Source organism: Ambystoma mexicanum, chromosome 9, assembly GCF_040938575.1.
Source record: "Ambystoma mexicanum isolate Mex_15411 chromosome 9, UKY_AmexF1_1, whole genome shotgun sequence".
In the NCBI taxonomy this organism is placed as follows: domain Eukaryota; kingdom Metazoa; phylum Chordata; class Amphibia; order Caudata; family Ambystomatidae; genus Ambystoma; species Ambystoma mexicanum.
Genome location: NC_090931.1, coordinates 329,045,305 through 329,062,700, shown reverse-complemented (window position 1 = coordinate 329,062,700; position 17,396 = coordinate 329,045,305). Strand labels below are relative to the sequence as shown.

Sequence of the window (17,396 nt, the reverse complement as noted above, 5' to 3'; positions counted from 1 at the left end):
TATGGAATGTACTGCCCCGAGAAGTCCGAAATAAAGGGGATTAATCTTATGTTTAGGCGTGCCCTGAAAACTCATTTATTTTAGATATACGTGTGCACTACCAATTTTGATTGAACTATTAGCGCCAAGCTGCCTCTGGCGCATGTACGCTTTATGCATTTTATAACATAACATGAATCCCTTACAATTGCCGCCCTTAATAGGCATTATGTGAAAGGGAGCTATTACGAGCCACTGGTGAGTGAATGGCATTTAGGATCTGGTGTAACCTCAGGGCTGATTCATGCTTTATAAATGCAAATAAATAAATAAATAAAGTGAGGCCAGAGTGTGTGGAGCCTGTGAGATCAGTATCACCCGAATTACTGCACAGCAGAAAATACTGAGGCCGAAAATGCTGAATTGTTTTACTCCGCCTTTGAATGCAATTATATGTAGAGGGTGGGTTAAGGTAATAGATGATGTGAGGGGAGGAAGAGGAGGGAGGCTGGGAGGGGTCCCTTGCATATAATTCGCTGCATTGTGCGGACGAAAGAAAAGAACTTCGAGATTTTGGTCTTCGGTATTTTATTTTTGCAGTAATAACATAGAGCCATGAGATCACTTAAGTTATGCCATTAGTATCTCTGCAGTAATTACAAGGCCAATCCCTAATTCTGCTGCTTTTCCTGTCTTTTTCTGCCATAGTATGCCCTTGTTATGTGCCCTTGACCATCTATCTCGCAAATTTGAGTGAATCCTGAACATTTTGCACTTAATCATTTTCTGAAATGTGCATTTTTCACTTGCACTAAATCATTTCATTGTAGATCGTCCCCTTGAGTGCTCCAAATCCTGCACAGAATGGTTTCATTCTCTCCGTAGAGAACTCCATTCTTATGATAGTGGCCATTTTGTTTGGCACACAGCAAACGGGACTGACTCTCTTTTGCTGCTCAATAATTGGTGATATTATTACCTAAGTTAATATTTCTCATTTCATTTATCTCTGAAGGATGAAAGACTGGGCTAGCCTTACAAAAATGCACGCATAACCTGCACTTTACACACAGTTCACTGCAGCAGGGGTCGAACCCACTAAGCTGTTATGCCAGCTAGGTTGACGGACTGCTTAAACGGTCCAATTGGAAACGGTAGGACGAGCAGCGTATCTGGTATCATTGGAAAGCGGATATGAGTGGCGCTGTGAGCCACAAGAAGGACCTGAATCAATGCCTCTTTTAATGTGGGCCCAGTAGATAAATCAGAAACATATAGGAATTGTATAGAAATGAATGCTTTTTGGTACCAAACGAAAGCCTGCAGCCTCAATCACATCAATTAATACAATAGAAGGGTAGTTAGTAGTTAAAATAGTCATCTCACAATACACATTATTTTGACATTTGACTCCATATTTTTCATTCTTTTCCAAACAACCTTTTTGTGTTTTATGAACAGTTTCCTCAATATGTCCAATTTCTCTGTGCCTGGGGCAACTTCCTCATGTTTTGTATGAGTAGATAGGCGTATACATTTTGTTTATGTTGAGGCATTAATGAATATTTTTTGAGTGCAGTTAGTGTCTCATCTTTTGTTTGAACACTTATTAGCACCCTGGTAGGAGGAGCCAGCCAATCAGGTGGCTAGGAACACAAGCTTCAATCAGGGATGAAAGCCTGCGTTCCATGCTGCCCGATGGCCTGCTCCCCCTGCCGCCATCTTCCTCCATCCTCTGCCCCCTTTTTATTTTCATTTCCCACCCCACCCACTTATCTTATTTCAGCGGCGGCAAGTGCTGCAGCCTCTTCTTCCACTTGGCTCCCGCCAGCCACCATGCAAAGGGAAGAGAGGTTCCGTATGGAGCCCCGCCTACCCTTTCCATGGCAGCCATCTTGTTAAAGTATTTTCCTTTGTGCGGCGTCCCGTTGAACGAACGAAAATACTTTTTGAAGTATCCGGGTTACCGCTTTGGCAACCTGGGGTGCTAATAGCCTTAATCCCCCATTCCAAAGTTCTTTAATGGGGGGTTCTGGCCCAGAGCCCTCGCTTTACACGCTTGCTTTGCTCGGGCTGATAACTTGGGCTGCCAGGCCGTTACCCTCCACCCCTCCTCCCCCATTCCAGCCCTTGGAACAGGGGATTAACGCCATATAAACACATACAATTATCATTGAACGTTTATACTTGCTTTGTGTTTCTCAATAAATCTTCTTGGGGGTGGGCGGTCGTGTCAGAGGCAATGTTATTAAGAGGGTGGGATCCTTTGATGTTTTGCATGTTAGAAACGCCTAGTGACGATCACTGCCTCAATATAACCACAAAAAAAAGAAACTAAACACAAAGGTTTGGAAAGATAAAACACAAGAAGCTTGGTTTCATAAAAGGTGTAAACCCTTAATTCCAAATAAATAAATATATTATTCTTAAATATTCTAGGGATAAATAAGAGTAAAGAAATCCAGCAGAAAAAGCAACAGTGCAACATCGGCAAAACGGAAACGCAGGCACTCAGAACAAACCAGATTTGGAATTAATGGGTGTTGTTACTTTGGATCTCCTAATTTTTTGGAATTGATCTTCCATCAGCCCTTCACAGCACAGTCAGTGGTGAGGGATCATGGGAGTTGTAGTCTTAACCATCTTCAGACTCCTAACTGCTAAAGGTCCGAACACTGTGGAGGCCTGTAGGTTTAATGGCAATGGTCTTGTTCACTTCAGAGATTAAAACCTTTAACCAAGGCTGAAGTAAGATTGAGAGAAAATAAATCAATGCTCTTGCAGAATTGTTACCTAGGCGGAGAAGCACCATTTCTGACTATTATAAATAATTAATCCTGTTCCAATGTCATTTCTTAATAAAGAATGCGTGCAGTTATTTTTGGAGAATCCCTGGTGTGGGTCATGTGAGTCGCGCACACCAACATCTTTTATCTTTTCATACTATGACTTGTAGTTATGACTTTGACAAGACAGAACGAATGGCTCCAGGGTGCAAAGAAACATCAACAGTGCTGGATGAGCTGCAAAGAAACAGCACCAGTGCTGGATGAGCTGCAAAGAAACAGCAACTGTGCAGTATGAGCTGCAAAGAAACAGCACCAGTGTTGGATGAGCTGCAAAGAAACAGAACCAGTGTTGGATGAGCTGCAAAGAAAGAGCAGCAGTGCTGGATGAGCTGGAAGGAAACAGCAGCAGTGCTGGATGAGCTGCAAAGAAAGAGCACCAGTGTTGGATGAGCTGCAAAGAAACAGGACCAGCGTTGGATGAGCTGCAAAGAAAGTGCAGCAGTGCTGGATGAGCTGCAAGGAAACAGCAGCAGTGCTGGATGAGCTGCAAGGAAACAGCAGCAGTGCTGGATGAGCTGCAAAGAAAGAGCAGCAGTGCCACAGGAGCGGCAAAGAAACAGCAGCAGTGCCGGATGAGCTGCAAAGAAACAGCAGCAGTGCCGGGTGAGCTGCAAAGAAGCAGCAGCAGTGTTGGATGAGCTGCAAAGAAAGAGCAGAGTGCTGGATGAGCTGCAAGGAAACAGCAGCATTGCTGGATGAGCTGCAAAGAAATAACAGCAGTGCCGGATGAGCTGCAAGAGTGCTGATGAGCTGCAAAGAAACAGCAGCAGTGCTGGATGAGCTGCAAAGAAACAGCAGCCGTGCCGGATGAGCTGCAAAGAAACAGCCGCAGTGCGGATGAGCGGCAAAGAAACTGCAGCAGTGCTGGATGAGCTGCAAAGAAACAGCAGTAGTGCTGGATGAGCAGCAAAGAAACAGCAGCAGTGCCGGATGAGCTGGAAAGAGTGCTGGATGAGCTGCAAGAAACAGCAGTGTTGGATGAGGAACAGCAGCATTGCTGGATGAGCTGCAAAGAAACTGCAGCAGTGCCAGATGAGCTGCAAAGAAACAGCCGCAGTGCGGATGAGCTGCAAAGAAACAGCAGCAGTGCTGGATGAGCTGCAAAGAAACAGCAGTAGTGCTGGATGAGCAGCAAAGAAACAGCTGCAGTGCTGGATAACCTGCAAAGAAACAGCAGCAGTGCTACAAGTACTAGCTTGACCTGCAACAACTTAAGAGGTCTAAATGCAGTTTTACTTTTTTAATTCACATGTTTGTTTACTATTGCTTTCATGGTGAGTGTTATGCTGTGCACTTGGATAGAGACCAGACACTAATTTTCCGTGTGTGAAGGGAACATGTACAGGGCGCGTGGCAGCAGTGCAACCATTCATTTGATTGTGAATAGGGTGGCGCAATGACTCCAGATCACCAGACACCACTTTTCCTGCTTTGGATTAGTAGGCCACATATTCACCTTTGTCTGTTATGTTAACTATATTGCATACACCTGCTATGCATATACAGCTTTGCGATTTGTCATCTAAACATGCATTCATTAATGCTTTTCCTAGCTTAAGTCAAACGTGTGCTGGAAAAAGCTTTTCGAATGGGCTCCTTTATGGACTTATTCCTCTAGCCTCAGTTTAGCTGTAAAACTGGTGGCACCAAAAATCAGGCACACCTCCAGTATAAAGAGACATGTAAATATAGCAAATAATTTCATGAATCTGCTCTGTAGCAAAATATTAAGTACAATGAAAATAAAACGGCGCTCCCCAGACACCATGTCCACCGAATGCAAAAGGCGAGTGCACCATTATTGACATGGTGGCCAGCGATGACGGTGGGAGCTGTAAACCATGACGCCAGCACTGTGCAAATGGTTGTCATATTTTGTGGGGCTAACCGGGTTTGGTGGAACAATGGTTGTCCTGTTGTTAAATATGGGCATTAATTATGGCTTGTGGCCCAACACCTGGGGTGGAAACCTTGGACCACTAGGTTTCAGTTTCACATGCGTCTTTGACCAATAGTGATGTGAATCACTGCCATGAGCAAAGTCTTCGGAAGGCAATGGGAAGCTGGTCCTCTAGGTGCTGCACTCCTCTTGCAAGTTCCTGGTTTAGTGCCATTATCATTGTTGGTGTTTCTAATTTGTGGTTTTGTTGAAGCTACATTATTAGAGATCAAAGGCAAAAAGACGTCGATTCCATGTCACACAGACACAATTGTTCTGCTTCTGGGCTTTCATGAAATACATATGTGTATTCTGAGAGTTGTAGTCCTCAATTGACCATAATACCCCCTGCCTGAGATCAATGTTTTGTAAAAGGATTCAATCAAAAGACAAAATCACCTGAACTAAACTGTTCCTGTCCCTCAAGGAATGACTGAACTGTCCCTTGCGAAACCTATCCCTTGGGGGCGGTGTGGTGCTGCTGATCTAAAAGGGATGGGTCAGAAGAATAATCCTTCCACTAAACTCAACCACTAATAATTTCGACTAGTGACTGAATGCAGTATTACAAGCAGTGCTTAAAGTGGGCCGGGGCCTGCCGGGGCCGGGCCCCGGCAGTCTCCAAAAAGTGGGACTGAGCCGGGGCCCTGCCGGGGCCCCCGTCCAACCGCAACATTGGCGGAATGCATTATCCCGTCGCGGCCGCAGCCGCGACGGGAGATGCGCCTGCCATGAAGTCAGGCGATCTGACAAAAGTGGCAGCCAACCACAGCGACGCTGTGACTGGCTGCCACTTCTGTCAGTCATAGTAACTGCATCTGGTGACCCCTCGCGCGAGAGGTCACCAGAGGCAGTTACTGTGCCTTTGTTTCCCCAGGTCGCCGAGGCGTCTTTAACCCTCGGCGAACCTGGGGATTCCTCGACATATTTCGAGGTTTATAAGAGATGGCTTTGAAAGTACACATTTCAAGCCATCTTTTATAAAGCTTTGCCGACGGACAATTTTGTCCATAGTCAAAGCTTTATAAAAGACGGCTTGAATTGTGTACTTTCAAAGCCATCTTTTATAAATCTTTTAAAAAAAAAAGATGGCCTGAAAACTAGGCAAACCGTAGGGTATGGACACAAATATATATAAATGTTATATATTTGTGTGCGTACCTTACTATGGTTTGTGTACTTTGCAAGCAATCTTTCATAAACGTAGAAATATGTTACATATTTCTATGTTTAGAAAAGATGGCTTGCACAGTACACACACCATAGTAAGGTACGCACACAAATATATAACATTTATATATATTTGTGTGTATACCCTACGATTTGCGTACTTTTTAGGCCACGCCCCTCCCACAAGCCACGCCCCCAAATGAGGGCCCCCCCTCGATTTCTTACCCCACTTAAAGCCCTGATTACAAGATCAGACTGATCCAACGTCACCAGGCTCTACGTCTGAACGAGGAAGGACTCCACTGAGAAGTGAGCCATACATCTGTAGCACAACAATATTACATCTAGGCAGCAGCCCTGACTCCAGTATATGAAGCAATATTATTAAAACACTCCCTATGTAGAATACCAGGGCTATGGTTAAAGGATAGATTCACTGTACATTCAAGTGGGGATTTTATACCTTTAATGTACCGTCACTAAAGTGTGAACTGTGGAGATCCCTGCAGTTAAGCATGACTTCCAAATCTACACAGCCCATTATAAAAATAAAAATAAAGTAAAAGCACAAGTTGAAAAATTGGTGACAAGGCAAGCGCTCTGTTGCCAGTCAAGTTTTCCTGCATTAGCTCTCCTCCAAACGCACGTTTTCATGACTCCATCGATCTTCAGGGAGGCTGTGTTTCTTTGCTTTTTCAGGCGTGTCTTCATTTCCTTTTCAGGTGTGGCAAGTTAATTGACTCTAAGGATTCTGGTACTTGTATTTTTCACACTTAATTTTTCTTGCAGGTGGCTGGAAACAACTCCCTCCATAGCACAAATCTTCCTCTTGATGGGGGGAGGGGGAAAGGCATGGTTGTGGCTCTCCATTTTAAGGCATGATGGCCCCGCTGCTGCTGCCTCTTGAGCCCAGGACTCCTCCAACAATGTTTAAAAATTGGTGACAAGGCAGGCGCTCTGTTGCCAGAATCCTTAGAGACACTAAAGTCAATTAACTTGCTACACCTGAAAAGGAAATGAAGACACGGCTGAAAAGGAAAAGAAACACAGCCTCCCTGAAGATTGATGGAGTCATGAAAACGTGTGTTTGGAGGAGAAGTCAATGCAAGAAAACTTGACTGGCAACAGAGTGCGTGGCCTGTCACTATTTATTAAAAATTTTGTTCAGGGAGTCCCGGGCTCAAAAGGCTGCAGCACCAGGGCGACCATGCCTTACAATGGAGAGCCACAATCATGGCTTTCCCCCTCCCCCTATCGGGAGTAAAATTTGTGCTATGGAGGGAGTTGTTTCCAGTCACCTGCAAGGGAAATTAAATGCGAAAAATGCAAGTACCAGAATCCTTAGCGACACTAAAGTCAATTAACTTGCTACCTGAAAAGGAAATGAAGACACGCCTGAAAAGGAAAAGAAACACAGCCTCCCTGAAGATTGATGGAGTCATGAAAACGTGCGTTTGGAGGAGAAGTCAATGCAGGAAAACTTGACTGGCAACAGAGTGCGTGGCCTGTCACTATTTCCTATCAATTATGTTCCAGGAGTCCCAGGCTCAAAAGGCTGCAGCAACAGGGCGACCATGCCTTACAATGGAGAGCCACAATCATGGCTTTCCCCCTGCCCCTATCAGGAGTAAAATTTGTGCTATGCAGGGAGTTGTTTCCAGTCACCTGCAAGGGAAATCAAATGCGAAAAATAAAAGTACCAGAATCCTTAGAGACACTAAAGTCAATTAACTTGTTACACCTGAAAAGGAAATGAACACACGCCTGAAAAGGAAAAGAAACACAGCCTCCCTGAAGATTGATGGAGTCATGAAAACGTGCGTTTGGAGGAGAAGTCAATGCAGGAAAACTTGACTGGCAACAGAGTGTGTGGCCTGTCACTATTTTCTTAAAAGCACAAGTTGTTTAGTATTGGTATTCCCAATGCACCGTCAAAGGATATCCCAATCTGGTCGACAGGTTTCGGTGACACAGCATATGTCTGTCACCTTCTTCAGAACCAAAAAAGGAACTTCACAAAACTTCTTAGGGGTCAATCAATCGGTCTGAATATTCACCTAATGGCGGCTGCCAGCCAACCTACAAAAGGAACATAATCACTCAATCAGAAGAGCGGCAACTCTGCTTCAGCACTTAATTATTTCCATAAACAGTATCTTTAGAAAATCATTACTGTGCAACGCGAGTGAATGTGGGGCGGATACGCCGGGCGGATACGCAGACTTTGCATGGGCGGCTCCTGCAGGTAGGCATTGGTACCATGAGGAAATAATGAAGCGCTGAAGTGGACTTGCCGCTTTTCTGATTGAGTGATTTTGTTGAACCTACCAGGTATGCATACGTAAGCTTTCCAGAAGGAGTGTCGGGGAGGGCTTAGTGGTGGTAAATGCAAACGTTGGTCAATACCTTCGAATTTGTTGAATACCCAAAAAGACGTAGCCATATTCTTGGCCCTGCTATTTGTACACCTAACATATGCCAACACAGTTTCGGTATAACTAATATCAAAAGCACAAAGTTCTCCAATTAGATTGAATTTTCAGCGTGCCTCTAAGAAGAGGCTTCATTAATGTAGAATATATATTTAGGAATGTGAAAATTGTAATTAATAAGATATATTTTAAAATCAATGTGAATGTTGTTCATGCACAGGCCTGCACTGATAGTGTTACAGATTTAGTTGAGTGTGCGTGTCTTCCTGAATGTGTACCTTAGGAAAATGTGGCACCTCTATTTTTGTGAAAAACCGGGTCCAGTCATTAGTCAGGACGACACCTAGGCAGAAGTCGTGCTTGATGTGTTTGATGTGAGAGGATCAAAAGAACTTTGAACTTTTATGAAGTGGAGCAAGACAGGCAGAAGACTCTGTTCTTCTGGTTCCAAAGTCAGCAACTTGCCCAGTAGAAGTTGCCTTCTTATGAGAAGACTTGTTTTCTACGTTATGGAAAACCTGTCAGAGGAGCGAGGCAGGATTATCATTCCTATGGACTCCGACTGCTGCTAACACAAGAGAGGGGGAAGAATCCATAGGGATCCCAGCCTCTCTGTCCGCGTTAAAAAGTGATTACCAGTGTTTAATTTGTGGGGGTGCTTGCCAATGCTCAGCCCGGCATTTTTTTCTGAGCCCAGCACGTATTTTGTCAGATTCAGTATGATTATGATGCGATTTTTCAGAAACTTTATTATTTTAACTCTCATTCAGTAGTTCCCGCACAACAAGGAACAACAGTTCACTGGGTGCTGCCTCTTCATTCTGGGCCGGTTCATTGTTATTCCTGAACCTTATGACCCAGATGGCCAGGAAAGCGCTAGTTTTCATGAATAACAATGAGTTGGAAGGTGACAATAGTAGGTGCTCCAGTCATCTTGCATGACAATGGTCCAGCTCTGCTACTGCAGTGTGGGATTGCTATAAGAGGACAGTGACCAGCCAGCAGCACCAACACGGATGCAAAGCCAGGGAAAAGGCCACTGCCGAAGAGTCGTGTCTGCCGTGAGCGCCAGACTATACACAGCGATTTTGCTGCAGTGTTTGATAGGCGAGTTCCTCAGTTCAGGAAGGATTTTTCCTGCATTTGCCAGTTCATTTACCATCGGAGGAAAGAGTGTTTTCTTGGTTTTCTGTGGATAGATGGTCAACGTGTTCTACTTGCCACCTATTGAATCTGAGCAAAATGTTAAGAATGGTGATGTGTTAAAGAATCACTCAAACATTTGCCTCAAACTAGTATGTTATGTTATTTTATGTCGGTTGGTATCTATAAATGACACCTGTGGCATGGGTTGTGCAACCACCACCGGCAATATCCAGTAGGAGTTGCAGGCCATACTCTAAATATGCGCACACTTTGGGGCACTGCCATGGATAGTGGCACCGGGGGACGGGAGTTGCCCGCTCAGATGTGCTAGAATATATTTGAGCCCTGGCACACATTTTCTTTTACTAATTAAGCACTGGTGGTTACTGAGACACTGGCAGATTCTCTGCTTGAAGTGGGGAAACACACAGAACGGGTTTCCTGTTCCATGCCCCATTCCGTCTAGAAAATCCTCATCAAAATTCCAGGAGGTCCTAAAACACATGGAGAGCTTGTCTCAGAGTCCTTTGCCGACTATGCGCCATTTAACCAGTGTAACTGAATTGGGTGTTAAATGTTCTGGTTTAAAGAGGATCTCCTCTCGCTCCTTATAAAAACTTTACTCCTCTCTGCTTTTATTCCAAGCACAGAATGCTGCACTCGGATAAAATACCTTATGCAAAGATTAGAAATGCAGTCGACCACTGCATCACATGCACTCTAAGTATTTTTGGGGTCCAACACCAACTTACACCCTAATTTGAAAGTAGGAATCACAAGCCTTTCAATTGTGACTTGTAGCCCATCCATAAACAATTATAGTTATTGACTGTTAAAAAGCTGCTTCACAGTATTGACCGCTCCCTGCCATGCGGAGAACAATGCCACACTTCTTCAAATTAAAGCTCCTTTAAATTAAAGCCTCTTATACATTTGACACTACGTGCATTCAATACTGCTGTATAGTTTGAAATATGTTCTTACTTGTTACACCCTGCTCATATTTCAGAGTCATTTCTAGTTTGGATGTATGCCTGTGTTCTGCATTATTTAGGCTATAAACCCCCGAGACTGCGGGCCATTACTGCATAAGGTAATGCCCCCGGGGCCCATATGCTCGGGCCTTAACGAAGGCCCCGGGGGCATTACCATATGCGGTAATGGGCCACAGTCTCAGGGCTTATTGCCATTAGTAGCCTGGCCCATTAGACTGGGGTACTAATGATGTTGTTTTTTCCGGCTGCGAGACGAGCTGCGATTCGCAGCTGGAAAAAAAAAGTTACAAAGTTGTAAAAAAAAACATAGACAGGAAAAACATAGTTCATTTTCTTTTTCCGTGGTGGCCATAGTAAACAAAGAAAATGGCTCTAATGGAAGGGGAGAAGGGACTACATGTAGTCCCTTCTCCCTTGTCCCTTCTCCCTTTCCATGGCGGCCATTGACTCACATGTAAAAAAAGGTGAACAAAAAAAATGGCTGTGGAGAAGGGACTGCGATTCGCAGCCGGAAAAAAAAGTTACCGCGTTTTTTTTAAACGCCAAAGAAAGGAAAAACAGTCAATTTTCTTTTTCCATGGTGGTCATTGTACACAAAGAAAAAGCCTGTCATGGAAGGGGAGAAAGGATTACACGTAGTGCCTTCTCCCGTTCCATGGCGGCCATTGACTCAAATGTAAAAAAAAGGTGAACATAAAAAAATGACTGTGGAGAAGGGACTACGTGTTGTCCCTTCTACCTTTCCACGGCATCCTGAAGAAACACAGAAGAAAAGCGAGGACCGGCACGAGGGATGCGGTGCGACGTGTGCGGAATTATCAGAAGGTAAGGCTCGCAAATGGACCGATAGGTAAGTGGCTTTTTTTTGCGTTGCGCCGAGTACTAATTGCTAATGTAACAATCAACAGCTATAAATAATACAGGCAGTGGGAAATTGGTTAATACAAGTCAATGTAGTGTGTAGTTAGAAAGACACATTTATCAAGATAACCTACGGTCCACACAGCTGACCTGCAGCCATTTTTCATGCGATTTCATCCCAGCGTCAAGACAAATACAGAAAGTATGGATATGCAATTGTAACTGTGCAACTTACTGACATAAAAGGAGAAAAGAAAGCAAACAACACTTTAAGTGCACCTGATCCATTCGTAATTAAGGCAGCCATCTTGAAAGAGAACATTTCCTTTTCTTCACATTCAGATAAACCCTGAACGCCAAGTTTATCCTCAATATTCTGCATAAATACTTACAAAATGAAGATTTGGAATAGAATAGTTACTACAACATTAACTACATTATAGAGTTTTTTGTAAGACAAGTGTACACTTAATTTAACAAAAATCAACCAGTGTTGATAATTTGTCTTAAAACAATTTGCAAATGTAATAAGATTAGCAAAATGTGTACAGATTTATTTTTACAATGTGTATAATATTGCTAAATACTAGACGAATACATGCCACCAGACACACAGTATTCCAGTCCTGGGTTTTCCTTTTACAAACTATTGCAATGTGTTACTGATGTTCAATTGGTTGGAGTGACATGAACCAAGTTTACAACTCCCACAATGCATGTGGCTGTTAAATGAAAAGGCCGGACTGGAGCGGTGTGTTACTGACGACATGAAGTCATCCTGTAACCTTTACAGTTCCAAGATGGCCATCATACTTAAGTGTAAGCAAGCAAAAGTTGTGTTTTATTCTCTCTGCAAGATGAATGTGAAGTGTGTAAACAGTCTTTTCTGAGTTGCCATTCAATGCAATATGTACCAATATTATTAGTTTTGGCTATTAGGTGGCACTTTAGCACCACCAATAATTTTAAACTACTGTAGTTGAGTACAGATCGGAGGGAGCTGGGATGTGAAGAGGAAACACAGCGGGTGGGTGTTTGGTTTTGTACCCACCCTTGCCATGCCAATCCCTACTAAAGAAACACAAACATTTGTAACACATGCTTGCATGACTTCTTTCACATACAGGTACTTTTTATACACTTTGTTTTGTACAACTGGGTTCCAAAAGCATTGCAGCTTTCCTGATAGTGTCATACCCTCTGGGACCCCATGCGACTGCCTGTGTGTTACCCCTCGGTTATTGATAGTCCTCGTATTTGGAAGGTTGGTGATGGGAAAATCGCATCTAACACTAACGTAAATACTATGTGAATGTCTCATTGCATAAAGGGGGGAACTGGCATTACACGTAGACATGAATATTAATGCAGACAATGATGCATTATTCTTTTTACTTCCTAGACCAGAGCCAGGTGTAGGGGCACAGAATCTGCCACGAGGAAGAGGGCAAAGGGCACTTCAAGATCCGATGAACAAAGCTTGGACTCATGTCTGTTTGCCCTCATCTGAATCCCGTTGAAATACTTGCTGCAATGATCTGTTGCTACGACCCTTATTGGCTTGGGTTTGTGTTGATATCTGGCTAATCTACATTAAAGTAATAATAATAATAATTAGCATTTATATAGCGCTGCGAACCCTCAGTCATCTGAGCGCTGCTTATTATTACCCACAGTGTGTGGTGCTCATTTATCGATCTCAGAAGGATGAAAGGCTGAGTTTGGCCCTGCTGGGATTCGAACCTGAATCCACAGGCTCTGCACAGATGTCAAAGCAAGCACGCTACTCGCTGTGCTATCTAAGTGATATATATCTACCTTTATACTCCAATGTGTAAAGGGATGTGTATTTTGATTTATTCATTCGTCTTGTGCTTTAGTTAAACCAAATCAAATAGTATTTCATAGATTCATATAACCAACATCCTTTTGTGAACGTGCTAAGGCCATTGCCACCTACTTACTACCTGCCTCAAGCACACACCCCTGTCATCTCCTGGACCGAATTCTATGAAGTTGTAACAACAAACCTTCTGCTATATAGGGCCTGACAGTGTTATTCCTAAGCAGTTTTCCGAGAGTAAATGGCCTGATTGCTGCTGTACACGAGCACCTGGTAGAATAACAATGTCTCACCCAAGTGTGCCTTCAGACACTTGATATATAGAGAATGTGGGTCTCCTAGCCAACAGTGTTGGCACGTGTAGGTATTAGATAGGCATTTTCTAGGTTCTGCTATTGTATGCCCAGTTACTCACATCATTTTCGAATGTCCAGGTAGTACTATTACGACAAATGCCTACCCTATGCTTCTACAAAGGCCACAACTGTTGGCTTTGCCAGTGCTTGTTTATAGTGCCACTACCTTGGTTTTCATCAATACACATTGCGGAGTCAAAATGTGAACCTAGAATAATCATGCCAAGACGGGCCTTTGGCATGAGGATGGCATTGTTTTCAAAACCTTGCACTGGGGCTAAAATGCATAGTGACGAAAAACAGAGGAGACGCGGGAGGAAGAAATACAGAAGGCGCACAATAGTTGAAAGTACCAGTAGTGTAATGCAGAGCTTTATTGTCTGATGCTCAAAGCACTGTTTTTTTTTAAATAAGGGTTACAATTCTCTATTTGTAGCGACAGCATCAGGATAAAAGGGTGTCAGTACGCTGGGAGTCACGCCTGTGCCCCCTCCCCAGGTGACGTAAGAGCTCTGCCGCAGGGCCAGGGAGCCATTGAGCACTTTATACTTTGAACACAAGCGCAGTTTGTTTTTTTCAAGACAATGGCTGATGCCAATGAGGGAATAGGGAAAATGGCTGCTGCTTCCGTCCAGTAGCATTCCCAGGCAAAGGTTGGCGGGTGGCAGTCTGCTCTGCCTGTCGAGTCTCCCACCGCCTCCCATATCTCCTCAAGGCCACGTGAATATACGGTAAGGAGAAGTTGACTTCTTATTCACCTCTAATATAAGAGCACGCCTACATAGTGCCCATAGTGAAACCAAAGGCCGTAGCACTGCAGATATAAATTGGTATTACTGCGCAAAAGAGGGCCTAGAGTGGTATTAGTGACACTAGACGTTCTATGGTCAGTGAGGCTATCTAAAACATGGATTAACCTGCCCACTCTTCATCCGGACTAACACACCCCAGTTTTCGGTGTTGTGGCGTACGCCTGGGAAACTCTTCTGAGCCGCCGCCGTTGGACGTCCGTTGACCATGCCAGGGGTTCGATCCGTGGAACAGGGCCATGCTTCGCGGGGGGCTGACACTGAGAATCCTCCCTTTTTTAGCCTGCCTAGCTTAGAGGGTAGGAAGAGCACAAGCTGGAGTCCAAAGAGAATAGGCGATGCGCCAGCAGACCCCAGGCGTGCTGTTCCGCGGGAGAGCATGCCAGGGGTGCCATAGACGGGCACTGTCCAGGTTCTAGCGGTCCGTACATCAGAAACGCCGTCACTGTCCGGAAGCGGAAATACTGTGGCAGTCTGCAAGAGAAGCGGGGCTTCGGGTTCCTCTCCAAGCAGGTGTCCTTCCCCTGCCTGTGCACAGAAGTCCATAGGGCGGCCCTCTTCTCTTCTCCCTCGGTGTCAGTGCTTTTCCTGGAAATAGAAGAAACACTGTGTTAGAAAGTGAAGTCCGGATTTTTGTATCACTTGTAATACAGATATTAGGCCTGTTTCTAAACACTTCAAACAATGGCAGATGAGGTAAGTGAAAAAAAGAGGTTAATACGTGATTTCACGGGATCACACAACTTGGAGAGCAGGTGATTAGAGATAGAACTTCGGTCCCCCTTACCATAGCTCAACGCATGACTTCTGCTAAGCCTGCACTTTGTCTCTCGCTGGTGTGACAGGGCAGGGGTGGACTTGGCATTAAATAGATCAGGTGGGCGTTCACCCAGTGGACCGACAGCATCAAAGCCGCCAAGGCTGCCGCCTGATGGTTTTGAGCTGCTCCACTATCCCCTGCAGTGATCACCTTCTCCCCCATGGCTCTCGCGCCCAGCGGTGCCTCAGAGACAACATTATTAAAACCATGCACCAGCTTGCCTAAAGGGCCTTCTTTGAGGCTGCAACACTTCCCTCCTAGAGTGTAAAGAGAGGGCTGGTCACTAACTAGGCACATCCAGCTCCAGTTAACATGCACGACCGATAGCTTGCTGTGTTAGATGCTTGCTGCTGATGTGCCCACAATGTAGATACCATGTTCTAGCCTAGGGAGGTCAAATCCGTTTTTCTTTCTGGTTTAACAATAATGCTGTGAAGCAGGGTATGCAGCACTCTATGAAACCAACTATTCACAGTATGGTAATTCTGAGCAAAGTGCTTCAGAGAGACCATCGCTTCATTACCTGCTGACACAACCGTGCTAGCAATGGGGTTACAAGTCTTTCTTTGTGTGGCAGTGCTTCTGGGAATAGAGGCGTTCACTGTGGTGTATGGAGGGGATCATTTTAAAAGAATTTGAACTGGGCTGGTGTCCCATGCTGTCTGGATTGCTGGTGGCCTCCCAGTCTGCCAACGTGGCAGGGGAACAGCTTTACTAACAGCATTTGCTTTCCACCTACGACTACCTCTAAATTGAGTGTGAGTGTCCGCTGCTCACTTTAGGTGCAGGAGCATGGCATTAGGGGTGCACCTAGGGAAACATTTCAGGGGGTGAGGTAGGTGAGCTAACACTTCAAATGTTGTGAAAGGTGCTAACTTCAGAGGCTGTGGTGGAGGGGCTAACTTACTTCTGTGGGGGCAGCTAACTTCTTTGCACATTCGAACGAGACTATTTTGTTGAAGCTTTAATGTTACAAGCAGTTAACTCCTTCACTTCAGAAACTTCACACTTAAGGACTGCTTTCAGAATGCCCCCACTTCCCTTCTAATTACTCCCCTGACGTGCAAGTGCTAATCCCACACCACAATTTTAATTGCCTAAAAATGTATGCGCTAACAGTGAAATGCTTTGTTGGAAAGCCAAGGCACCGTTTAACGTCTGTGTCCTGTTCTGTCCCGCTATAGGTCAGCCAGGCAAGGGCAGAGCAAGCCTCAACATTCTAGGGGGTTGGATGACAGTTTTGAAAGTGGAGTGGGGCCAATAAACCCATTGCGCTGTTGGTCTCACACTGAGGGGTGGCGTCTGGGCCTTTCAGCTTTTACAGTTAAAATGGGCCCCAAGCAGCTGCCTCCATGTTGGCAGTCATATGACACAGAAACATACCAATAGTCTGCAGCTTTTAACCACCTTGCTGCATTCTTTTGACTTAATTTTTGATGTAAGCACTCCTTGGTGCCTTGGTCTAGTTTTCTGAACTGTAAGGCAAGGGGTGCCCCCCAAACATCAAAAAGAAATAGACCCTCACCAGCCCTGACGCATCTTCAGCCAGCCCTGCTCCCACTTCCCTCCCAATTACGTGAGCCCAGCTAGACAGCTGAATAGCTATTTCACGTTCCCTTTGGCCATCAGGCATACCACCTTAATTATAGAAAGGAGCTGGTGCTGCCCATACAGCCAGGTCAAGACAACAAAGCCCAACAATTCGGGAGGGGGTGAGAGCCCGATCTGCTCAATGGTGTTGCACCACTGCATGGCATTCTTTTTAGTTTGGGTTATTAGGTGGCTAAAGTGCCACTGATAAGCCAAAACTATTGCTTTAGAGAACAGATAGAGGTGCAAATTTACGTTTTTTATTGAGGCACCCCACCTAGCACAGGGAAAGGGGCTGGGTCCAGCGAGAGCAGGATTCAGACGGTGTAGGATAGGTATGTTAGTCACCCCCATAAACATTTGCCTCTTCTCAGAGGATTCATCATTTCAGCAAAGTACACCGTCTACACCCCTTCTAAATCTAAAAAAGCACATCAATATTTCCAGTACAGTGCAACATTGACAAGAGATTTCACATGGCACCTGCTCAGACACTCAAGTGGTCCTGTGGTGGAAGTGTCTCACTTCAGAACCTAGTGACCACGGTTCAGATACCTGCCTGACATAGTTTAAAACACAAACGCCCACATCATTCTAAAATAACTGT

The 17,396-nt window shown here is 44.7% G+C and overlaps 1 protein-coding gene and 1 long non-coding RNA gene across 6 annotated transcripts in view; one reads left to right on the top strand and one right to left on the bottom strand.

Annotated features, from left to right (window-relative positions):
- LOC138488027 (uncharacterized) overlaps nucleotides 1-17,396 on the top strand; it is an 80,863-nt gene that overhangs the window by 5,488 nt on the left and 57,979 nt on the right. The window lies entirely within an intron of this gene.
- The window catches only part of CLIP2 (CAP-Gly domain containing linker protein 2), a 705,753-nt gene continuing 702,270 nt past the window's right edge, over nucleotides 13,914-17,396 (bottom strand). For all 4 annotated transcript variants that reach the window (XM_069614741.1, XM_069614743.1, XM_069614740.1 and 1 more), the window contains one exon: nucleotides 13,914-14,967. In XM_069614741.1, coding sequence (XP_069470842.1) covers nucleotides 14,956-14,967 — 12 coding nt within the window. In that variant the 3' untranslated portion in view covers nucleotides 13,914-14,955. The remainder of the gene's footprint in view (nucleotides 14,968-17,396) is intronic.